The sequence below is a fragment of the Molothrus ater genome, chromosome 1 (assembly GCF_012460135.2).
Source record: "Molothrus ater isolate BHLD 08-10-18 breed brown headed cowbird chromosome 1, BPBGC_Mater_1.1, whole genome shotgun sequence".
Lineage (NCBI taxonomy): Eukaryota > Metazoa > Chordata > Aves > Passeriformes > Icteridae > Molothrus > Molothrus ater.
This window is the reverse complement of record NC_050478.2, coordinates 21,122,189-21,147,525: the sequence shown is the minus strand read 5'-3', so window position 1 is coordinate 21,147,525 and position 25,337 is coordinate 21,122,189. Positions and strand designations below refer to the sequence as shown.

Here is a 25,337-nt window from a genome sequence, read left to right as displayed (position 1 = left end):
GATTCTGTGAACACTAGCTAGCTGTGTGGGATCTGGTGATGGAGCATTAAGTCTGCAATGCCTGTTAAAATGAGTACCTGGTAAAGACACCCAAAACCATCCATCCATTCAACCTTTTCTTCTCTCTTGGCAGCCTGCCACAATCACCCTCTAATACACAGTGTGCAGTGTTTATTCTTCCTCCACACATATATTCTGTATATAAATCAGACAGCCTGGAGTTAAAAACCACAAACCATGGAATGTGGGGGGAAAAAATAACCCTTAGGAATTAAGGCAGTGTCTTTTCCTAGACTGTAGTGAGAGGATTTGTCTGAGAAGAAGCATTGCATTGACAGGGCATAGAGAGAGGGCCTGACTGCTCCTGGTAAAATGCTGGCTTTGATCTGCATGCCTCTGCCCAGCTAAGGATACAACCAGGAGGATTTCAGGCTTGCAGTTAGATCAGAAACCACAATATTCACACACTAGCTCAGGAAAGAGTTGAGTCTCTGCAGTTTCTTAAAGTTATTGTAAAAACATTTGAGAAATGCATTTTTGTGGCTGCAGGCCTAGGAAAGCAAATGCATCTGCTCAATTAAAAGCCAAGTTTTCAGTTGCATTGTGCATAGCAGCAATTCCCTTTCCACAGTGAACATAACTGGGTGACTCATTGCCTTCTTCAAATGTGTCCTGAACTTTGCACAAACACATGACAAAAAGATGTCAATTTTTGTCTTCTGAGCCCAAAAAACTCCACATATTTCTAACTGTTCTCTCTTGAAAGATTCTCTTCACTAGCACCTGGAATAAATGAAGTCATACCTCCTCTCTATCTCCCAGAAGCTCACATTTCTATATTCCTGTGTTTTACTTGTTATACTGCAACAGGAAAGAAAAAAAACCAAAACAAACATTTACTTAATCAAACTCACTGGACAGAATAAGCTAATCCTCACTCCCCTTTTCAGGACCTTGTGCTACAAGCACTGCCTTCTGAACCATGTTCTCCTCCAGTCTCCAAATTCTTGAAACTCTTGCTGACCTGAGCTCCTGGCATAGCATCAGATACATTATTGGTTAAACACAGTCCAAAACTGCAGCAATTGGTACATTCACAATTTCTCTCTGTCCATTTGCCTTCAAATAAACAAATTTTTGTGAGTCATGCTCTCCCGAGAGAAGAACACAGGGGTGGGTACACAGGGAGGAACTGAAAATTTACTCAAGTATGGTGACAATGACAACAAAAAACTCTTCTCAAAGATCTTATGCTTTCTGCATAATATAACTGAGTTAGACTTGAGCTTAGAGAAAGGCTATACATCCTCATTTAACAATGAAGACATGATCATCCGTTCTCAGAACAAAGAAGAAAGAAAACTGAAATACAGCAAAGGACTCAACTAAATTTAGAAAACTAAACAAATGAAGTATGTGCTCTCTGCATTCCCTCCATTGGCTCTAGAGGGAGCTCTGGGCAGTTATCCCATGGTTTACCATTACAGGCTCAGAATACATTTGGCTGAACCTAGACCTGTGCTCAGGTTCACATCTGAAATCACTGAGCTGAACAGAAAAATGCACCAGGCTTTATGGAGTTGCAGCATAGCCAAGAAGCAGCAGACACAAGTATTTTCCCTCCTCCCACTTTGCTGACACAACACACATGAAATGGAAAACCTTAGAGGAGAAAATGTTTTCATGTGTTCCCCATAGAAAGGAATTTATGGGAGAAATATTTGGAAAAAAAAAACCGACTTGAGTCATAATGCAGGGGAAAATGAGTGGATCTAGAGGGGGGAGGGTGAAGGAAAAGACTATTGGTGCACTCGAGGGTGGAGGGAAGCCCAAGAGAACTCACAGAGGAACTAAAATCCCTACAGATAAGTAAAAATTCAAGAAACAGAAAAGGGTGGAACCTCTGTGCTACTTGTACATGGTAGTTGTTCCTATATTAGGGAGAGAAAAACAACCCACCTGCTTCCTTAGCTGCCTGTATTTTCCATTTCCACAGCTTTTGGAATGCAATTCCTAAACCATTCACAGTCAGACATCTACTTATATTTTCCAGGCACTCTCTGTCCCCTCACTCTGCTCTCCCACATGTGAGGCATATAGCAGGTCTCAAAACAAGGTGAACTCAAATCACATCTAGGTGTTTGTAACAAGTGATTCTCCTATTATTGGCATGGTGGGAGTGAAAGAAAACTCATTTACTTCTTTCTTGCCCTGCTGGTTCCCTTACATGAGCACTGAAAAACTCTACCTCATACACCAAGGCCTCAGATCCCTTTATTTTCTCTTGGCTTCAAACCAGCATTCCCCCTCATCCATTTTCAAGCCACACTCTACTTTGTGGGCAGTGATTGAAGTCTGCATCAAATTTGACTCTCCAGTTGTGTTTGGACAGTTGGGGATAATGGGCAACTCCCTTCTTCAGCACCACCAAAAAACCAAAAAGCAGAAGCAAACCACAGATACTGCTATAGCTCTGGAAGACAAGGGGTGTCAATGCACACGGTCTGCAGACTCTGTTCACACAAAGAGCTCTGGCAGAGCCATCTCCTCTGGCCACTGAAGGAATGACTCTTTTCAATGATTCAAAACTCAGTGATTCAAAACAGTCAATGACTCAAAACAGTTCAATGATTCAAAACAGTCCTATCCAGCCTGTAAAGGTAATGGGGGACTTGTGCTTGTAGCTGCAAGGAACTCGTAGAACTGAGTACTCCACAAAGTGTAAGGATTTGTGCAAGCATCCATTGGCATCAGGTCTAGAAGAGAAACAGGTATATCAGGCCTTTTCAGAATTTAGCCCTTAATTTGTGAATGGCTTGTTTACATTGATACAAATACAACCATCTTAGATAGCCTGTGTTTCTGTCAGGCACTTTGACTTTCCATTCCTGTGTCATAGCACAGAAGATTTGAAAGCTCCTTTTCAAAGGTCCCCTGATGTAGTTTGTAATTTAAATAAAAAGACATAGCCATATTTCCTCATGCTTCATAACCAGAAGGAAAAAAAAAAAAGGAACAGTCATTGTACAAAGACGCTTTGTGGGCAAATGAAATCTTCAGTTCTGCTCAGCAAAATGGGGACACATTTCCTTTTTTTCTAGTTCAGTACAAAAAAGCTTTACGAGGCAATGTTGTTAAAACTGATGCTGTTTTCAAAAGAGTCTCAGCTCCTGCCAAATTGAGTTCTTTGTGAATGACAGTTTATCAAGGAGAGGAAAGCTGGATTTTGGGCTACAGTCACTGTGCTTTATCTGACTAGTACTGATCACACATGCCTTTGTACTGAGTGAAGTGCAATCTGACATCGAGGGCCAGGATTTCATGTCCCTGCTCCCAAAAGGCCAAGAGGAGACTTGGAGAGTTTTTCGTTGTTGTGCACTGATTGAGCAGCAATTTGAGTTTCTGTGACAACAAAAGTTCCCAAACCAGCAGCAATGTGAAGCTTTAAAGAGAGCAGAGGGTCTAATGAAGCAATTAAACAGACAGCTGCAGAGCACCTGAATAAACAGTGCATACATAAAGTAAATCAGCCAGCAGCAATTCCCTCTGGATGCAGACTCCCTCTCTCCTGAGTTTGTAGCAGAGTGTGGGCAATCTGCTATATATGTCAGCAGTTCATCCTATGGCTTGGAGCAAGCTGTGGCAAACTCCACTAAAAATGGGAAAGGGTGTCATCATAACAGTTATCTGTTATGTATGAGGTTATTTTTCAAGCATTTCACCAGACTAATCAAGGAAACCTTTAAAATTTCTTTTGTTACTTACTTCAACATTGTCATAGTTACATGAGTGGTGATTTTCAATGTCAAAATCCGTGAAATTCAATAGGACTCTGTGGCTCTGGTCAACTTGGATAACCCAGGAGCAATCAGTGTTGTTATTATAAGGTTGAGGATAGTTTGGAGAATGGATTTCCCCACTGTTAGCTTGGAAAATACCACCACAGCCTGAAAAAGACACAATCAGTTTTAATCACAAGCTCTTTTCTTTCATACTTAGTGAGAATCCAGCTCTATTTTTAAACTATGAACACCTCCTTTTTTATATTTCCTACATTAAGCTTTTGTAAGATGAGTGCTACAACAGTTGAAGTGTGCAACAAAAATCAATGGAAATTCCTTTTAAAGTATAACATTATCATTATAATTGGAAAGTATAACATTATCATTATAACTGAATATGTGACAACACTGCTCAGAGTAATGTAGCCCCAAACTGGCTGAAGCATTAGTGCTGGTATTCCTCTATCCTAGATATTGTAAAAGCAATCCAAAATACTGTTCATATGAATGCCAGAGACCTGGCATACTGAGAAAGTAATAACTAGGCCTAGCTGAGCTTAGGGTGAGAAAATGACTTCTTTACTGAGCGAGCTGGAGCTCCTCATTGCTCATGAGCAGTGCAGCAATTGCAAACCTCACATTTTTACTTCTCTACCCATGAAGTTGAGGGCTTCCTGAGGACTCCACCCTCAGGTACTTCTGGTCAGCACAGATCTGGTGCTCATGAATATCTAAATAGCCCAGAATGATGAATTCTGTGTGGGAAGTACCAGGGATTTCAACAGAACTAACACGAACAGAGTTCTACATCTTAAAAAGAGATGGAGGAGGGAAAAAGAAATACAAGGATAAAACAACTATACTGTTATTTTATTCTGGTGAGTGGGTATTTTAGAGGCTAGAGGGGGTTGGAGTACAGCAGGCAAGACATTGTAAAGGGATAAGAAAGCTTCAGGGGGCCTAAGTAGAAAAAATAAGCCGCCAGATCTCAAAAGGGGATTAATTCAAAGGACTATTGTAGACTTCTTTTATTAAGAAAAAAATCTTGTGCCTTTCTCATAAAACTTCTGAGAGACGAGAAGTATAAACCTTGACAAACTAATGAATCAGTGTGCTTAATCAAGCAAAACTGCAAGAATTAAAATTTGCCTCTCATCACTTTTCATTGCAATTATTTTCTGATAATTGGCCTTTTTATTAGAACTCCCATGTAGAGACATGGTTGAGTCTTTAAGAATCTCTCTTTTAGTGATTACCAGTAAGGCTATGAACAAAAAATTACATTGGGAGATGGATAAACCTTATAGAGATCAAGTATTTACTAATCACTCCAAATATTTTTGGGGTCCAGTCTACTGAGTTCTTCGAGCTAGTGTTCTCAGCTATTTTTCAGTTTACCATTTGAAACCAAAAGCACCATTCAGTGAATAAAAGACTCTGTATGGGTAAGTGGGTGGGAAGAAGTGGTAGCATGCAAAATCCTTTGCTCATTGCAGAAATGTCTTCATTAATTATGTAGAGAAGAAACTGAAACAAAATACATTAAAAGGCCTAGATTTCAGATAATTAGACAATTTTTAACTCTGTGTATTTTCCAGCATCTCTTAGTGCTACCAAATTCAGTATCACCCAAATTCTCTTTCACCTTTCAGTCCTCTGCTGTTTGACTACTTTAAATGCTTGCATGGCTGATCCTCAATTCTCAGGCTTCCTGGTATTAATTTCTCCTGGTATTAATCAGTATACTCACCACCTGGAATTTCTTGCCAGGAGGCATTAAAACCTTTCCCTGTCACTGCTGCGTCTGTCTCGAAACGGACAACGGCCGAATTGCCAGTGGTGGAGATTCGCAGTGGGTTCTGTGCTGATCTTGAAACACACAGCTGGGCTAGCCTAGGAGAGAGGAAATCTGGGCCACCAAAGACCTAGAAGTGGAAGAAATATTGTCAAAGTTTTCCCAAGAGAGTATCTGTCACACAGAGTACATGAGAATTGTTTAGTTTTTAGGAGGAAAAAAAAACAACCCATCTATAAGTGTTGAAAATGATTCAACATTTTAAAAATGTAAAGCAGCTAATAGAGTCTCTTTCTCTGCAGACTTTGTTGGTACCTGAACCACCTGTAGAAACCAAGTTTAGAATCCTAGATGATTAGAGAACAGCCTTGCATTAAATAGAATTTTCTGTATGGGGACTTGGCCAGATTATTTTTCCCTTTCCCTCCAGAATTAGCACCTTGTTTCTCTGGACATATAAACCCAGATTTTTTTTTTTATTTTCCATCCTTGTGCAAAAAAACTGGCTTCTTTTTGCAGGAACCTGTTCTGATGATTTGCACCACTGATACCTAGAGGCATAGTTAAAGATGATTTTTAAATTGGGGACAGATTTCATAATTCTTTCTGCTAAAACAAAAAGCTTTGCAACTTTATTTACTTCAAGGGCAGCATAAATATCCAAAATACTGGATTTGGGTCAAGTAAGCTACATAATGTCCTATGCTGCATAATGTTAATAATGTCCTTTGGAAACAAGGATATATAGAATACATATTTGCCACAAAATACACGTTTTGGCTTTTAAGAGTAATTGTTTCCTACTCAGCAGAGTGTGCCTCAGGCAGTCATAAACCAGAGAACCACCACTCCCTTAAGCATCACAGCAGTATGATGTACTTACAATGCATTTTTCAACCAAGTGCAGTGAATTATGTGGCAGTGTGAAGCCTTGTTAACTCTGTTTGTTTTCCAGAAAGGATATAGGATTTTAGTTTGAACCCATTTGTAACTGGTGAAACTGGCTCACCTTCCCTAGTCTTCCCTCTCAAAGCTGAAGAAAACACACATGGCTCTAGGCACCATGATTTTGGTGCCTAGAGCCCTCAATTATTGGATTTTCTTGGCTTCCTGCGTGCTAATGAAATGGCACCCGATACTGACAGTCTGCCACCTCCACTGTGTGTGCCTGGCAGGACTGCAGCTGCAAAAGTCAGCTTGGCAGTAACCTTGGATGTGAAAACTATAAAAGAGATACACCAAATAAAGAATGTGCTGCTGTCTTTCAGCAACCAAACAATTAACAGAAAGATTCTAATTCTATAGGTATGCTTATTATTATGTATAAATCCCAAAATTAAACTAGATAACATCAAGTTCTAACAACAGAAAAACCCCAACAACCACAAAACAACAACAAAAGAAAAACAAACAAAAACACCCAAAAGCAGAGAATAGGAATATAAGGCAACAAATCCCATCAGAATTTTCCAACAGTAGCACCTCAAGTCCACTCCAAAAATTAATAGTTTGGTAAACATAAAAAAAGTTAAAAGAAACAGTCTATGCATCTTTCTCAGAAAACAAGAGTACTGTTAGAAACAGCTTTATATGTGTCTTTTTTTCCTATGATCACTTCAAGATGAGGGGAAATTCGATATTTTAATAAGCTCTGTCAGACACCTTTAAACCCCAGAAGTAGTTTGGGTTCTGCCCAAGCTAAATATCTGAGCAAGTCTAACAAAGAGCTGAGCTAGTCCCCCCACATTCAGGGCTAAGGGTACTGCATTGTTACATAATTTGATTAATTGTGTGCTCACTAACTACTCAGAGGGCCTGACACTGCTCTGATGTTAGAGATATAAGAGAAATAATTTGTTTTTAGCTGGAAAAAAAACAAAAAATCAGTGACTCCAGGTTAATGTGAGACCTCAGGAATTGAGGCTTGCATCCCCGGAAGAAATAAGGAATGAATTTTTCTATAAACATCGTAGTCAGTTAGATGTTCAAAAGACAGTATTTTGCTGTGGTGGCTGATAACACAGGCTTAATAGCTTAAACATTTTTATTTTGACTGAGATAGCACTTTTTTGCATTCTGCAGGGAGGCTGCATGACTTGAATGGATAATGGCTCCTCTGTCCAATCGATCGTCTCAAGGCATTCAAAAGGAGTCAGTATGGATGAAGTCACAGCTCAGATTCAGAATCTGTAATGAAGCTGTCAGGGTCTGGGGAACAAGCCTGTTTGTCTGCTGGAAGCTCAGTGTCTTCAGAAAAATCCTACTGCTTGGCTGCCTGTGAGGCCCAGTGACTGCTGCATTTGTCAGAAGTCTGTTCAAATATGAATTTTAAAATGTGTTTGTGGTACATTCCCTGAGTCAGAGCCACAGCATGAGATCTGGCAGGAACACATGCTCTTAATCATCTAAAACAGCCTAGGGAAGCTGTGTGGCAGAGGAAACAGCAGGAGTTTCTAATATGCATCTAATAAGTCTCATATTAGATATGGATATAGATATAGACGATATGGACCAGCCTCTCATATCATCCCTGGTGCTCCCTGGGGCTGTCTGCCCCTGGGCAAGGGAACCAAACCCAGCTCTGACATAAACCCTGCTGATTTCTGCAGCATCTCCTCAGACATTGACTTGGCCCAAGCTGAACACTTCAAACTGACCTATTGGGAAAGAATTAAGGACGGGGGAGAAATATGGATGGAAATCTGAAGTTTGTGGGTCTCCTTTACATTGTTAACTGTTCAGCAACACCTTCTGCACAGTTTCAAAATAAAAAGCAGTCAGAGGCATACTCCTTATAGTTATGAGTATATTTTCTTTTCCCCTTTAGGCCAGTTCAATTAATCAGATGCTTTCATAAAGGCTGGAATAAAAACAAGTTTGAGTGTTTCCATGACAAAAAAACAATAAAATATTATATTTGGCTACAAAGAGAAAAACCAATAGTTACCACATGAAAAAAGAGGGAAAAGAGAATGGATGGAAAGAATGAATTCAAGGGTGTGGTTCATAAAGATAGGATATCTGAGCTGAAAAAAATATAAATAAACATCTAGTCTGACCAGAGTGTCTGATCCCAAGATAAGGTGGTATTGGATCTCATAGCAGGGCTGCAGGACATTGAAATAAAGCCCATGGTTTTAATCTGTTCTTATCATTTGCTTCTGCCCCGTTAGCTCCATTTAATGCTAACAGTCAGCATTCCAGAGTTATGAGGAACAGAAAGCTGGTTTTATGCAGTTGGTCACCCTCATGACACATTTTCTGGGAATAACACTGCTCCCTGCCCAGATATAACTTTCAGCAAAGAGAGAGCCTGGCTTTGGCAGAGAAATAAGAATTGTGGTAATACCTGATGGTTTTTTCTATTTAAATGAGAAGACCAGAGCATCTGACTTGGAAGTGAAATAGATTGACAGTCTTCCTTCCTTTTCTGCTCAGGGCTACATCTTGCTGAGGCAGAATATATTTATAGTTTGTAAAAATCTGGTCCATGCTAAAGGAGAAGATGTCATCATTTATGTGTCATAATTTATTCAAAGCAGGCATGGTAGTTTTCCTCTATGAATGTAATTTCAATAGAAGCCATTTAAAAACTATTTAAATTATTTCATTGTGTCCAAAATAATGTCTTCTATTTCCATGAAACATTTCTAGAAAATATCTTTAAGAACAACTTAAATTTCCTTTCTGGATGTTTATAAAAGGAACAGAATTTCATGTGGAAGACAGACTGCAACAGTGCCATAAAAGAAACAGGGAGAAAGATTAAAGGAGAATGCATCAAACACTTGAGCCATGGGGATAACCTGAGGATTTCACATTAAAAAAATTAACTATTATTGCACAGTTTTGGTGAAACATATGGCAGTCCTGAGATACTGACATGGAAATGACAGCTTGTTTAAGAGGCAAAGGAAAGGGAAGAGAGATGCTGCCTCTTACAAAAACAAGTATGCTTCAGACAAATGTGCAAGGGTGAAATATTCAAGAAACTATGGTATAAAAATGAACTTAGCAACAAAGATGTTGCAATGAGAAATATCTCTTAAAATTTTCCTAAATTCACTGCCAGGTCAAAGGGATGAGGGTGTTCCTAAGCAAAAGATAAATGCATCCAGGAGAGCAAGTTTTGTGACTGCTGGAAAATATTCATTACAGGACATCTTATTTCAGGCACCAGACTGAATGGGACATAGAGGGACAGCAGAGTGCAGACCTACTTTAGTACTGATTTTGACTTCCTATTTAAACTGGAAAATTGTTTGGTGTCAAAGAAAGCAGGAAGCAGTAGAACTTACTACTCAGAGATAAGGAAAATGTGAATCAGGAGAATAACCATGAGAAAAATTAGACTTCAAACCCCAAAGATACTTAGACAGGATACTTTTGGGAAGATAATATGAGAGTTAAAGATCCTTTGAACCTTAGTGATCACTGAAACACACAGTATCAAAAGCACACCAGTGGCCTTTTTTTTAACACTCTACAAACTTAAATGTAAGTGGGGTTTTCTGCTTGGACATACATAGAAACTACAGGAAAGAGGGTGGCAAGATAAAGCAGCTTCTGAAATTGGCTAGCCATGTTCTTTTTTCCCCCATACTAAATCTGAATCATCACTTGTTCTGCTCAGACTATGTCAATCATGGAATGAATTAATTTTATAACAAAAGAAAGAAAATAGGTATGTGGCAAGGTACATGAAGCTCCACTGCTTGTCTGCAGCTTGGCAGGGGAAGCTCTATGCTGCCACACAAGACCTTTGATCATGCACTAAGACATGAACCAATTTTCCCCTGTAAGTTGATTTATGTTAGATTATCTGCCAGCAGATCAGAGCCAGGTGTTGGGAACTGGATAAACCAAGATCAGGAGACAAGTAACTCAAAGCATGCCAATTCTGAGGGCAGGAAGGCAGGGGAGTTCAGGCAGCAAGGTGAGCATCTGTGCAGATGAATCAGTATGGTTGGAATGAAGCAAAACATAGCAACTAAGCTGCAAAAGGCAAAAAAAAAGGAAACCTGAAATCTAAGGTGAATACCTTGCTCAGGAACACAGAGCAGCAAACTGCAGGGTCCTGTTAAATTATGTCTTTAGGCAATTGGTGTCTGGCAAGTCACTCAATTGGTTTTAGCCCAGCTACCTTCCCAGTCAAAAGTTCCCAACCAAATGGTTGCCAGCCATCTGTACTCTTACTGGATCATGATAGCTCCTGAGCAACCATCTGCAGATGGAGGTATTGTCCTTGGACTATTCAAGAAATGGTCATCCACAGCAAATTTAGATTTGGAGGCTGTTTAATGGATTCCTCTAAGCAAGAGAGGCATAATGGAAGTTTATAGGCAGATAACCTTCAGTCTGGTAATTCTGGGCACAAAGAACAAGGAAGATGCAAAACAACAGGCTTCATCAACAGCCAAACCAGCCAGTTTTTCTTTACAGGTCACCTACTCAAAGTCGCTGGTGTCAGCAATGTGACATACAGGTGTACTTGCCAATGCTACTGATGGAGAATTCATGGAACAGCTTCCTTACACCCAGATCCTGCAGAAGTCAGAATGTGGGAATGGGAAGCAGAGCATAAGTGTGGGTGCTGGACAGACAGTTGTCTGACTGTATGCTGTATCACATCACCCAGAAGAGGAGAAGAAAGGCTGCAGCAGAGTGGTACAAGTTCTCTTAATCAGTCTTTTGTATTCATTTCAAAAACATTGAAAAGTCGCCCATGTATCAACACTGACAAAAAGTCACAACAAATGTACCTCCATTGGTGATCTCAAATGTGTCTAGTGAGAGCAGGTTAGAAAGTCTATAACTCTAAAGTTCTTCCTGAAATTATTTCCTGTCCCTTCTTCCTGTACTGGAAGCCTATTCAACTCTGTTAGCTGAGATTGATCACTTGGTTGCTTACCAACATGAGTGAAAAGATATCATCTATAACAGGATCATCCAGTCTTATGGGTCTCTTCAAGGAGGTCAGAACATCCTTAGAGGGGCTCCTTTTCTCCTTTTTCCACCACCCTAAGGTGACTAGGATATCGCCTCTTTGTTGTTGTTGTTGTTGTTGTTGTTGTTGTGTGCAAAGATTCTTCCTAAATTTCATCACTCAGGGTTATAAATCTCTCCACATCCTTGGAGGGCCCTACACAAGATCTCACCTGAGTTATGCCCCACAGTGATCCATCATCTTCCTTTGCATCTGGAAATATGCTTCATGCAGCACATACTCTACACTTAGTTCTTTATAAAAGGTGGAGTTTTTAAGACTAAGTTTTTCAAAGGAGTTTTGTCTTTTGTTAGGAAGCATACAGTGCATAACATCATAATTAAGGTATACAGTCACCAAAGGTATAAAAGCAAAATATAATAAGAACATTAGGGCTTCTGTGACAATACCTGTTGAACATAACTGTAGCCTCAGCAGAAACAGGAAATTGTGGTAGAATTGTTCTGCATCTGCAGTTCTTGGGATTATCTGTTCCAGACAGAAATTAATATAACTTGTGCATTTTAGAGGAGTAAATGCTCTTACCTCCAAGACATCATAGCTGCAGTTTGGGTGGTACTCAATGTCGAATTCCTGGATGGTGAGTTGAATGCTGGTGCCAGGGGCTGTGTGGATGTACCAGATGCATTCCCTATTGCTTGGGTATCTGTTGGGGTAGCCAGGGCTGTGAAATGAACCAGAAGGGCCAGAGAGCTCTTCTCCACAACCTAACAACAAAGCAAAGCAGTCTGGTGAGGAGGTCTGGAAAAACTCTCTGACAGCTCTGATAAGGACAGGCAGTGGCCTGTCCATTTCATTGACAAATGTGTACTCTGGGCTGGAAGGTCTGCTCTGCCACAGGGAACCCAGGAAGAGAATGGCAGGCTGGAGCAGTTTGCACTGCCTGTGCAGGAAGTACTTCACCTCCTGTTTTGGTGCATTTGGTACCAAACCTCAGCATCTGCTCTGACTGCTGAGATAGAGAAAAAAAGTGAATTTTTTTTATTGGCTTCTAACTTTATCAGTTCAAAAAAGCTAAATCAGATCCATTCTCAGCTCTTACTGACTTCAAATAATGCACAAGCTAAGTTATCATAGGGAGGTCTTTCTATTGTAAAAATGCCATTTCCCACTGCTTTAAAAATCATGAAATTAAAGACAATGCAATTTGCCTCAGCCTACTGAGCATGATTACAAGCTGCCAGATCACACTGGATAAACCAACTTTCTGACACTTGGTGTGTTTAATGTTCTTTTCTTTATTCAATTGTAACACTGCAATTGTAAAACAAGCTGTGTTTGAAAGGTTATGGTTTGTTTTTTTTCAGATAAGAAAGCATTGTTCTAACACCACTCCCCAGACCCTGGGGTGACTAAGTTCTTACATACTGTGAGCTAGACTGAAAAAAGACACCAGTCTTTTTTCAGATGAAATGCAGGCCCTGGTTTACCAGGACAAAGCAGCTGAACATCTGAGACTAGTTTTATCATTGCTTTATGGAGATGTGCTAAGTGCAGCACTAGCCTCTCTTTAATGAATTCCTGGGAAGATGCTATTCCTGCCTCGGTCCACAAGTTCAGGTATAAATAGGGCAGGAAGGCACAGCAGCACTCCCAGTATCAGGGCAGATTTAGATCAGCTACATTCATAGTGAAACCTTGCCTTTAGAAATGCCAGTAGGGTGGCTATGTACCTGTCACATGCAGAAAGAAAAAGGATTCTGTGTTTGATCTTTTGTGTGTGCCATTCTGCTTTCCAGCAGCAATTTTCTTTTGCTCTTTACATTACAAGCCCCCCAAGTGTTTCATTTAGGCGCTGATATTTTGCTTACACAAAATTTATAGGTTCACTTGAGCTTTGTAATACCCACACTCCATCAATTTCTTTGGCTTCATCTCCAGAGGAAAGGTTCTGTCACATTGAAAAGCCCCAAAATACTTAAGAAAACCATCTCACAAACCATGAGCTCTATATTCCCAGAGGCAAATACTGTGGTATGTCAGAAGTGATAAATAGCATCTCTATCAGAGCCTTTATTTATAGGAGGTATTTCATAACATAAACCAAATAAAACACTCCTTTGATCTGCTCAACATATACACACAGATGTGTAAAACTCCTTTAATCTCTATTAAATCTAAGAATAATTCGCAATTTGAATAAGGTGTCTGACCATTGCTCTGCTTTGCACCATATTTCAGGAAGCTGTAGATCAAGATCTTCAACTAAGTACAAGTATTTTCCTCAATGTCTTTCATGCCAAACTTGTGGCTGCTAAGTCTCAGAAGCATTTACCATCATTTCTACCATTGAGTTTTTCAGCTTCACACAGAAAACCTGACTTTGACTTACTCATAGTTGGCTATAGCACTTCTAGGACTGCAAAACACAAATCTATGAGGGGAAAGAGCAGCAGATCTGAAAGGGAGCAAAGCTATAAGAATCTATTTTAAGCTAAAAAAGGAGATCTCTAAATACAGTTGTGAGGCCATGCCAGCTATGTAACACTGATCTCTCTCAGTCCATCACACTGTATCCGCCAGCAAAGCACCTTTTAAGCAAAAGAATTCCCACTGATCCAGATGATAGCTTTCCATAGCTGAAGTTGTCTCACAGGTGAATTGGCACAGGCTTAGCTCTTCTCCCTTTTGCCCACCTTGCTGCACATGGAGCAGCCAGAGGTGGCTTGCCCTGCAGTCACAAAGCTACACTGTCAAGCTAGTGGGCATCTCAGTTTAGGAACTGAAGAAGATTTTAAGTGTATTTTAAACCAATATTGCCTTTGATCTCTATGGAGAAAAAGGCAGTGCACTTCCTCCCCTGAGGCTGTCAGCACAGGTAAAAGTTAAATCCCCTGAAACTTTGATATCCATGCATGTTTCATTCAGTGAGATGGAGAGGAAGAAGGCTTCAGTGTAAAGCACCATCCCTTTTTCCTCCCAGTGCCTTTAGAAGATGGCCTGGTTTTCCTCTAAAGAAACCAGGTTACTGAGGTTTTACAACTGGAGAAAAAAAAGGTGTCATCGTTGGGGAAGCCTCTCAGTGGAATTTGCAGCCTTTCTTTCCCCTTAGCAGCTGGAATTACACAGCCAAAGGACAGAGCTTTGCTCAGGAGGAAAAAGCTGCTTTCCAGCTTGGGAAACAGAAAGATTTCTCAACAACCAGACTTAATCTCAGCTCCTGAGGGGGTGGGAACAGGGTCAGGGGAGTTTCAGCAGGCAAAACTGCCTGCTGAAATAGACAATTGCTATTTATCTCAGCTCAAAGAAAGCTGGGAACATTTTAAAACCTAACAGGCATTTATGACTCAGCTTCTCCTACTCAGGGTTTCCCGATAGCCACAAAAGACGTTTTATATTTAAACCTGAAATGGCTCAGAGGAAAGGAAAGCCTGTGTGCAGGTCTTTGAGGCACAGACCTTTCTTCCATGCAGCCCTTGTAGGTAGCATTCAGATTACTCACACTCCCTCTCCAGAGAGGTTTATATTTTATTTCCTCTGAGCTCAAACAACATTCTCTGGAAGCACATGAGTAAGAAGGTCAAACTGCTTTTAATGTCTCATTTCTTTTCTTCTAATTAAAAATGTTCCCAGAAAAGGCTTTTTTTTTTTTTTTTGCCTTTTTTTTTTTAATGGAGCGATTCCTTTTAAGTGCTTCAGCAAAATGAAGGTAAAGTTTAGGTCTCTGAGACTAATTTCCTATAAGCTTTTTGCAAAAAAGATCTGAATTACTTGAGTTTATGCCTAAGCATTCACTGACTAATAGCAGAAAAAAGAGCTCACTGATCTTTGCAAATATGAACTTCACACCTGAATTATTTTGACTGACCAGCATATGCCACAAGAAGCCTCCACATCAGAGTAGAAGCACTATCTCTGAACTCTGGCCAACTGCCAGGAAGTCTGTGCATGGTGCTTCTGTTCTTTATAAGGATGAGGTGAGAGTCAATTCTGTTGCACTTTGCCGAAAATATAGATGCTAGTTGATTTTTAAAAAATATTTACATAAATACTTAAGAGATTAAAACATGTGTTCCCAATTTAAACTCACTTGCAGGATTGCTCTACAATGCCAAAATGAGAAAACTCAAATAATGAACTTTTTGAAATGCTTATGAAACTTTGATTACAAAGTTACATGAGTACAAACCTTCTCCCAATGTTTGTATTTGTCTGCAAACATCAAATAAAATTTTGATTCTATTGAAAAAAAATGGAATTTTTGCTGTTTATAGCAACAAAGTAAAAAATGTTGATCTTTAGGAGTAAAAAAAAAAAAATAGCACCATTACTTCATCTTTCACTGAAATAATAGTGATTAATACCAAGCCATTCTGCTCCTAGTGAAACATCTTTAAAAGTTTTTCTCAGCACAGAAATACACAGTCTTGCTCTGTGCTGTGACATGCAGACAGCTGCACTGTGGAAAAGTTGCTTGCAGCTGAACTGCATACAGCATATGACCAGTTTGTGCCAACCTCCTTGCAGTAATTTTGAACATTTCAGCCCTGCAGTTAAACAGAGAAAAAAAATAAGAAAGGGGAGGTACTCTTTTAGTAGTGTAAAGGTCCTGGAATTCCCCTGAAAATACTGACAACTACTACCTACTCTGGTGTTAGTTGCTAGGAAATCAGACAACAAACAGAAAGCTTAGGAAACATATATTTGGTGGTTTTGCTTTCCTCTGACTAAAACTTACGTATTCATTGAAGATTGTGAAAGCAATGATTTACAGATCTTTCCATATTACTGCCTGTCTGGTTAGCAGATGGTGTTCATTAACCAAAGAAGAATCCCTATTCTCAAAAATAATTATAGCTGAACAGAAATGTTGTAATCTGTGGAAAACTTTATTATTTGCTAGGTTTTCAGATTTATTCAGGGGTATGTTTTTAGCCACATGCTAGAAAAATCCCATCCATAAAGGTTAAAGAGAGCTTGCACTGCTCCTGCATAAACCAAAGTTAGGGAAATGAAAGGAACAGAGTTTTCCAGTTGTGGTGCTCAGGGTGAATCATTTCAGTAAACATAAGCTCACTCTAACTGCAAGGAGCATGTACTATAAACATGTGCCTGTACTACAATAATACTGTGTGAAGTATAATTTGGATTTGATTCTGAAAACTTTTGCTTTCTTGGGTAGGTTTGGTTACAGAATATTATCCAATGGATGAAGTAGAATAATTTACATGATAATTTATATAATATATATATATAATATATAATTTTATATATATAATAATATATAATATAATAATTTATGCAAGAGAGTAAAAATTCAAGGGAGATCTGTTTCAGGTTTTTCTTTGCTTTCTGATTTGTTAATATCAGACCTTGTTCATCCTTAGACTTAATGTGACAGAAAGACACTGAAAAGGAATAGTCATTTTCGGAAACTGAAAAAATGGCAATTTGCCAAAGCTTACACAAGAAATAAACAACAGAGCTATGATTCAGGCTTAGAAAATCTGGACCTCAGCTCCCTTGCTGACCTGAAGGGTGATATTCTGTTCAGCAATCCTAATGGATGCCTGAAAAATGTCTCCAGTGAATGGCTTCTGCATCTTCATCTAGCCTCTGTTTCTGAAGGGCTTCTCTGAAGAACCAACAAACTTTAGCATTTGACCTGACACATATATCTGACAATGTGAAACAGAAAGCAGAATCATTGGTGCAAATTTGGACTGAGAAATGCTGAGAAGAGACAATGAAATTGAAAAGGTCTATTGACCATGAAGCAGCCAAATGAGAGAGCTTGCAATGCAATGCAGATGTAAATATAAAGCAGTGAGGCCCTACATGCACATTGCTTAATAAGGTAAGTGATGTGTGCAGGAAATATGTGTCTCCTCAGATATGACAGTTGGCACTGGTGTAATTTTGCACTCAGAGACCTTTGCCCTCTTGGCCTCCTGACTTTTTTTTAGGGAAAGCAATTTGATTGGCATTCTATCTTTGCAATATCCAGACTGTTACCACAAGTTTGTTCTTTCTCAAAGGGCCAATATATGTCCCATATATATTTGCCAATATTAAACTTCCTAAAACAGAGTGAAAGTAGAATAAGCACCTTGCAGATTCAAGCTTTCCACTGGCAAATAATCCTTTTGAGGCCTTGACTACAGAATAAAACATTAGTGATTTAGCCAAATCATTTTAAAATCCATCCTCATCAATGAAACTCCCCTAGAAGAACAATGTTATTTCACAACCAAAGTAATTTTTAAATTTACTTCTCTGCACTAGAACTGTCTATTCTGTTTCTTTCTAGTTCTATTTGTTTTCTATTTCTATTATTTCTATTTCTATTCTTTCTATTTCTAATCTTTCTATTTCTATTTCTTTTTTTTTCAAGTTACAATTACATAGGATACTTTTAAGCATAAATAAAAGCATTCTCTTAAGAACAGTTACAAATTCTGTCCTTGTAAAAGCCTTTAGGTTTTCAAAGAAGCCACTTTTTAAAGCAGGTTTCCTCAGCAGCTGGAAAGATCAGACGCAAATATTTTAAATCAAAACAGTTTTGCTTCATCTATGGCAGGAGGGGCTATTCAGATCAGCTATCAATGAAGTAAGCTTTTGTCTTTTTTTGACCACCTCACAACTGCAAAAAAAGTTTCTGGGAAGAGTGTCAAAATCTATCAGGCACATGGAAAACATAAGTGCTGCTCTCTTTACCATCAAAACATGTGAATGTCCTTGATATATATCTCATAGAGGCTTCACAACTGCCAGTTAAGGAGCACATGGACAGCCTGAGAAATAGTTCACAGCAGCTTGAACTCTAGAGCACACATTTGTCACTTGAGCAGAAATAAAAGCCCTTCTCTCAGCAATATATGTAGTTCTGTTATTTTCTTGTCAGGTGAGATGTTACCAGATCTGGATGTAGATTGCCCTAGGAATTTGCACTCAGGGAAGAAAAGACCCAAATGCTTCACTCTGAAATACCCACTCAAAGGCTGCATCTCCTGATCAGTTCCCCTAGACAAGGAAACTTTTTCCAGTGAATTTTTTTTATGAACTTGAAAGATTTTCAGAAGGGAGAGGTAAATATAATACCCCAGCCACAGAGACATATCTAATTTATTTACTCTAGGGCAACCAGGCAATGTAGCCACCAAGAGTAAGAGGAATAGCTGTATTTGTGCATGACACCAACAGAGAAATGGAAGGGAAATTTTTGGAATGAACAAAAAGATAACAACTGTGGTCAGCTCTGGAGGAACTTGCACTCACATTGCAAGCTGTCAGAAGTCACAGCTGTGACGTTCTGAGCCAGCAATGACATTCCCTAAGAGCCAGGCCTATCTGACCCCACAGGTCCTGGTCTGGGCTTAGACACAGCCCCACATTAGCAGCCTGAGCCCTGTGCAGCATCAGGGTGGAGCTCAGTGTACGGGAATGAACAGAAGGGCAGAGCTGCCTGACAGAGAAATGAATGGCAGTGCAGCAAAGGACGGCAGAGGGCTGGGAAAGGAGAGAAAGCACCAGAGTGTTTACCATGCAGGCAGATTCTGGGAAGCTTTGAGAGCTTTAGAAAAGCAAGTTAACCCAGCACCATGGCTACTGTATGGAACTGATGTCATCTGGCTGTGCATAAAAGCCTCTGCTTTTTCTTCTTTTGTGCAGCTCCAGGATGACATCACCCCGAAGCACAAGAAGGTACCTTTGTGCTGGGGCCCTTCCCCTGCTGGCTCCTGCTACACAGCCCACTCCCAGCCTGTGTCCCTCCCCTACCCAGAAACGCTCCCTCATTCCCCTGCTGAATGCAAGGCACCTCTGGGGAGCTGGCAGAGCCCTTTGGGAGCCTTCAAGCTCCAGCAGTCTGTGCTAGGGCAAGGAGCTTCCATCCAAACCGTGTTCAGCAGCCTCAGCAACGTGCAGTGGGGCCTCTGCTGCCCTCTTCATCTGCTTCAAATGCAGTCAAACCTGAATGCTGCTGACTGATGAGACAGACAGGGAACTGGGGCAACTCAATTATTTTCAAGGCTGGAACCCCTTTGGTGGGATGTACAATGGCACACGATTTAACCTTGTTACAGCACACAACTGCTGTTAAGTAAGCAGAGCAAAAATGACTACATTTGTAACCTCACTTATGAAGAAACTGCAAACATAGTTTGCTGTTTTAAAATCATTAACAGATTTGTTTATAGTTGGCTTGCATGCTTGCCTGTTTAATAAGGCCTGTGACAGTTTTCATGACATGCAAGAACAAAAGAACAGACACCCAATGCACGTCCTGGCCAATGTTATTTCATGCAGAAAAATGGGGCGGGGGCAGCTGGAAGTGGACACTACCACAGGAAACAAGTACCACTCAATTGAACTAGAGAGAAGCCTGCACAGAAAACAGAAGTCTATAGAATGGGGAAAACTGAGGGCTGAATGTTCCCATTAAAAAGCTCAAGTCACTCACAGTTACCCATGACAGCATCTATCTCCTGTTCATTACAGAAATTCTGGACACGCCCCTCATCCCTGTGCCTACTCCTGGAAATGGAAGCACATTTCACTAACAGCTCTCAGTCTCCAATCAGCTGATCTGTGATGGTGTGCATGTGCAGAAACATCCACTGGGAAAGTATGTGTACAATTATGAGGAAATGCAATGGATTTAGAGCTGCAATGGGTTATTTCTATTTAGATGGCATAGCGTGGCATAAGCTGGAACTCCTTTACACATTCAGGGAAGGAAACCTTCCCAGAGGAAGCCTGGCTCACTTACCATCAACATGCCATAGGATCTGGAACCCACTTCTTGCATTCAGTCCATCAGAGTAAAACTCCACATGAAGGTTGGTCCCTGTAGTGCTTCCTGCCAGTGGAAGAGACTGTCCACAGAAAGTGCCTATCAGGCTGGATTGTGCATCAGGCCCATCATAGAGCTGAAATGAAATTAAAAAAAAAAAAAAAAGCCAGTGAATAAAAAGAAGCTCCGCAATTAAGCAGCTTCCCAATGTTTTGTACAGGATTTAAAAAAAAAAAAAAAACAAACCCAAAATAGTGACACTTGTCCCACTGGCCACCCTTGTACAGCAATATGAGCCTGGGGAGTGTGGAAAGATTTGAGTAAAATGATGAGTAAATACAACGCCAATATGTCTTTAAACCTGGCTGCACACTGTGTGCAGTGGGAAGGGTTTGCTGTTTCTGTTTTGGTGTGTATTGGGGGTTGCTGGGGAAAAAGATAAAGGGCAAGTGGCAGTGAACTGAAATAGAAAGAAAAAGAGGATGTCATGGGTCTGATTTGCCCATGCACCCAACAGGCTGAGTGCCTCCAAACCCCTTGGTGACAACTCATCTGTTTACATCTCTATCTGTTTAAGGCTGCAGCCAAGTGAACTGCCTGGGCTTCTGATGGAGAAAACCAAGCAGCCAACATCACAATGGCTTCCCAGAATGGTGAGGACAAACTGAAAACCAGAAGAAAGTAAATCTTCAAAAACACAAGGAGATTTCATATGTGTTTATTTATGTTTTCATAATCTCATGCTAAAGTCTTGATTTGGAGGAAAACTGTACTGAGCCATGCTACTGAAATTTGATTTCCTTGTCATACCCTATGTGCTGCTATTTTGACAATCAGTGATCAGTCAGATATAGCCAGCCTGAAAACCTTTCTGTTCTGTAAACACAGCTGAGGAATCCTCCATGCCACTCTCAAAACATTGCCACTCTTAAAAAAAATCCAAAATCTACCAAACAATCAAAGCAACAAAATGCTAGGAAAATATTTCTGTATTTAAATATTTAAATGATGTCTGAAGGCAGTCATATACTCACAATTAAATGAAAACACTTAATACATATTTTGATGGTGTGATAGTAGATGCTTAGAACTTTTTAACTTCTTTACATTTGTTGTCTCCAGACAGGTTTAAATGGTATTTCAAATTCTAGTTTTGGGAGTCTTTTCAAATCCAGCAAATCACACTGAACATACCTCTGTGTTCTCTCCAAATACCCCATACCTCAGTGTCATTTTTCAGGCATGAGGAATGTAATTTTTGCAAAGCTAGTAAAAATGAAATATTTTAGCTAGATTGCCTTTGATTTACAATATCAGATTGCTGGTTATTTTCAAGTTAGGACTTGCTTTATTATTTCTACCTTGGTTACTACAATTCTTAAAGTTTAGGAAAACAGCAATCCTTGTCCTTTATTATCACTTTGTGACAGTTCATCTGATCTTTTGTCTTACAAAGCATATCTTCCTAACACAAGCCAACAAATTACTGGCACAGAAACCATGTCTGAACATTCTCATTGTGCACTTTTGGCATGTTTCCTTACAGAATTTTCTCTTTTCTGAAGCCATTACCGTAAAGTTGTCTCTGTGCAAAGAATAAAATCTATGATCTCTAGAAAAACAGCAAAGGTTTATTTATCTTTGCTCTCCATTCAAATCTCTGTTCCAAATATCTTTGATTCCACTAAGAATTCTGCTATGTTCAGTACTGTATAAGTCATACTGTGGAAATACATTTCAGGAAATATTGATTGACCATGCTAGCTGCTAATTTTCATGCATATTTTCTGGCAGACTTTCATATAAGAATAAGTCATTAACCCCCAGCCTTTCTGCTCCCCCAGCCTTTCTGCTGAAGATGCTGATCTTGCAGAATCTTCAGAAATCTTGTTACTCATTTAAAACAGAGTTGGGACCAAAAAATCCACTTGAATGGCATCAAATTCTCTAGCAGACAGTCCAGTTTAAATGTTGGGGATTTTTTAATTTAAAAACAACAATCATGTAATTCTGCCAGAAGTTAGGGTTAAATTGCAGGAATAATTCTATGATAATATTCTGTGGCCTATTTAATGACTGGTGACCATCAGTCTAATACAATGAGAAGCTCAAAGCAAGCTAAGTGCATTGCAAATTGAGAACTATCACTCTATTTGGTTTCTCTTGGTGAAATCAGAAAAGATTGAAAGTTTCTAATTGCAGACACATTGCTGGTAGTGATCAGATGTGTTTGAAAATAAATATGAAATTGTCCTAAAGATTAGATGGCAATATGTTAAATATCAATCTGTATTCTTTCCACATATAAAATTTGAAGGACCACCTGATAGACAGATGAGCTGTCCCATGCCCAGCAATACAGGTATGACCTTCTTCCAAGCCAGCATGAGAGCTTTACACATTCTTTCAAGGCATAAGTTCAGAAAAATGAAATCAAGTCAGATCCAATTAGATTTTTTAATAGTACTTCCTTTGATCAATTTGTGGTGTATACTACTCATATTTCTGTGGCTTCAAGCCATGGAAATCTTACACCAGAAAAATATGAATGGTGAAGAATGAATCAATGTGAAGATCACTCTGAAGAGTAGCTAAAACTATGTCAAGGTAGATATTTACAATGTACTGTTAATTCTAGTGATTACAAATGCAAACCCATTCTAAAGAACTATGGACTAAATCATACCCAGAAACTTCCAAACAGCAACAAAAAAAAGCTTCATGCATCTCCTGCAATTTGATTCATCAAGAGTGTATTATTTTTATCTAAGTCAGAGAATGCCACATTTCTATGTCATCTCCTCTGAAAACAGTCCATCAGTTTTTCTAGCCACAAAGCATGGTTACTATGGCAATGCCTTCATGCCGTGCTGCCCCGTGGGTTTGAGTTCAGAGCAGCATTTCACAGGGAATTTGAGTGCCTGGCCAGCTGTAACTCATTGAGAGAGGCAGAACCACGACTGCTAGAATTACAGCTGGCTTTTTTGAGCTGTCTTTCATTTCTAAATGAAGGGAACAGCTGTGTGTTTTCACAGGGCATTTTGAACTTCTCAAACCACCTTTTGCTCTCACACAAACACAGGCAAGGGAAACTGAAGCTGCACACAGCTCTCATGAGCCATAATTTCTCTCCTGATATCTGAGATAATGTTTCTTGTGTCAGGTCCTGCTTTGTCAGCTGTGTTATCTTAAACTGCTGCAAACTGAGGGAAGGTTCTTCTGCAGTCTATATGAGGCAAGATTCTCCTTATGATTGTGCAAGACAATTGGATTTTGGGGCAGTGTATTAGTCACTCCTGCACCATACTGACTCCAGGAACTGGTAATTGGACTCTCTTCCAGCTCCCCATTGGGAAGAAAGTGCTTGTTCCCTTTTTGTGTATATATTGGTTTTGTAATATATTTATTTGTTCAGACCTTTTAGCCTCCACCAGAAAATCCAAGCACTTCATAATAATTTTGGCAGACAATTCAACCAGGAAAACAGGCAGACACCTGCAACACATATTCAGATCCTTAGCCTCTCCTTCAAAAGGAGCATTTGCCCTTTGCAGCAAGGAGAACACATCATTGCAGCAGCCTGCAGCCCTGGGTCCAGGGGGGATGGGTTATGTTCAAATGAATTATTGGGCATGGCTCAATAACTGCTAGAAGAAACTCCTTACCAGTCTCCCTAGGAGCAAGTGTATAGGTTGACATGAAGGTAAAAAGGGGAGGTACCAGCTCTCTAAGGGGTAAATCAAGCTGTGTGACTGCCCCACAGCCAAGTGGCAGCTGAAAACCATCTGCTGTACATTAGAACAGGGTTGGGAGAGCAGGACTAGCAAAAGCTGCAGGAAGGGCTTGGCTTGGGCAGCTCTCCTGGGGGACACCATGGCCACCAGTATTGCATTTTGGCTCTTCTGACTCTTCAGCCTGGAAATATGTCACTAACACCAATAATGGTGCCCTGGAGGCCACAGCTGTTCGCTTCTCTTTGGAGGAGCAAAGCAAAAGGGCATGACCTGTGTCACAGAAAAGCTCATTACCAGAACTGGAGCAGGGGCTCAAGGACTGAGCTGGCTGGAAAATGAGGTTTCCTCTACTTGGAAGAAATAAAGATCTATAAAAAAATGGGGAAAATAACCATGGAATGTGTTCCATTTGGACATACTCGAGGTAGGGACAATTTTCTAGCCGACTGCCTTGTCAAGCTTACTCTGTCTTGCAAAAGGGAGCCTTTCAGACTGGTAGTAAGACTCCATCTGTTCAGTTCTCCTGGCAGAAAACTAGGGGGTGGGGAGCAGGGAGGTGGGGGGAAGGGATTGTTAAGGCAAAATATCAGTTTTCTCCTGGAGCATGTTATTTCTATAGGCATGGGGTTTTTTTTTCACCAGGAAAAATATTGCAGAGGGAAAGCCCATGCCTCATCAGCTGTGGAAAAAAGCTGCTTATGTACACTAGTTAGTAATAACATATAGTCTTGATCTAGAGGTGACAGTCTTCAAAAAGAAACTTTCAGTTTTATAAGAGGGGGAAATCTATCCTATGAATACTGACAGTTCTCTTTCATTGTACTGTAAATAATACTGTCATCAGATGTCACGAATTCATCATAATAATGAGCAATTATAGTAATAATTGTCTCCAACTGAGGCTTGAAACAAACTATTTGCTGTCAGAAAACCTCAATACAGGGACCAGCAGCAGCAGTCCTGGGCTGTATTTGCAGAGCTCAGGAAAGGAGGCACTGCCCTGGATCAAACCAACAGAGCCATGAGTGTCCCACCCATGCTCGGAGCCTCCAGGGCACTGTGACACATGCAAGTATCCCTTTCCTCTTGAACTGGGAAAGCTGATATGGGATTGTTTGGATCTAAACACCAGAGGCAGTGATTACAGGTTTCTGAATAGCTCTTCCTGAAAGGAAATTAAAGGAAAAGAAATTCTGGAAAGGAAATTTTGATGGCATTGCCACAAATATATTACCAGAAAACAAAAAGAAGCAAAAAACAAAAATAATCCTCATCCAAGTAAGAG

At 40.0% G+C, this 25,337-nt stretch overlaps 1 protein-coding gene across 1 annotated transcript in view; it reads right to left on the bottom strand.

Annotated features, from left to right (window-relative positions):
* CUBN (cubilin) overlaps nt 1-25,337 on the bottom strand; it is a 144,508-nt gene that overhangs the window by 68,008 nt on the left and 51,163 nt on the right. The window contains exons 28-31 of the mRNA XM_036406448.1: nt 20,295-20,454; nt 12,110-12,291; nt 5,533-5,707; nt 3,766-3,947 (exon numbers count right to left, since the gene is read on the bottom strand). Of these exons, the coding sequence (XP_036262341.1) occupies nt 3,766-3,947; nt 5,533-5,707; nt 12,110-12,291; nt 20,295-20,454 (699 nt within the window). The remainder of the gene's footprint in view (nt 1-3,765; nt 3,948-5,532; nt 5,708-12,109; nt 12,292-20,294; nt 20,455-25,337) is intronic.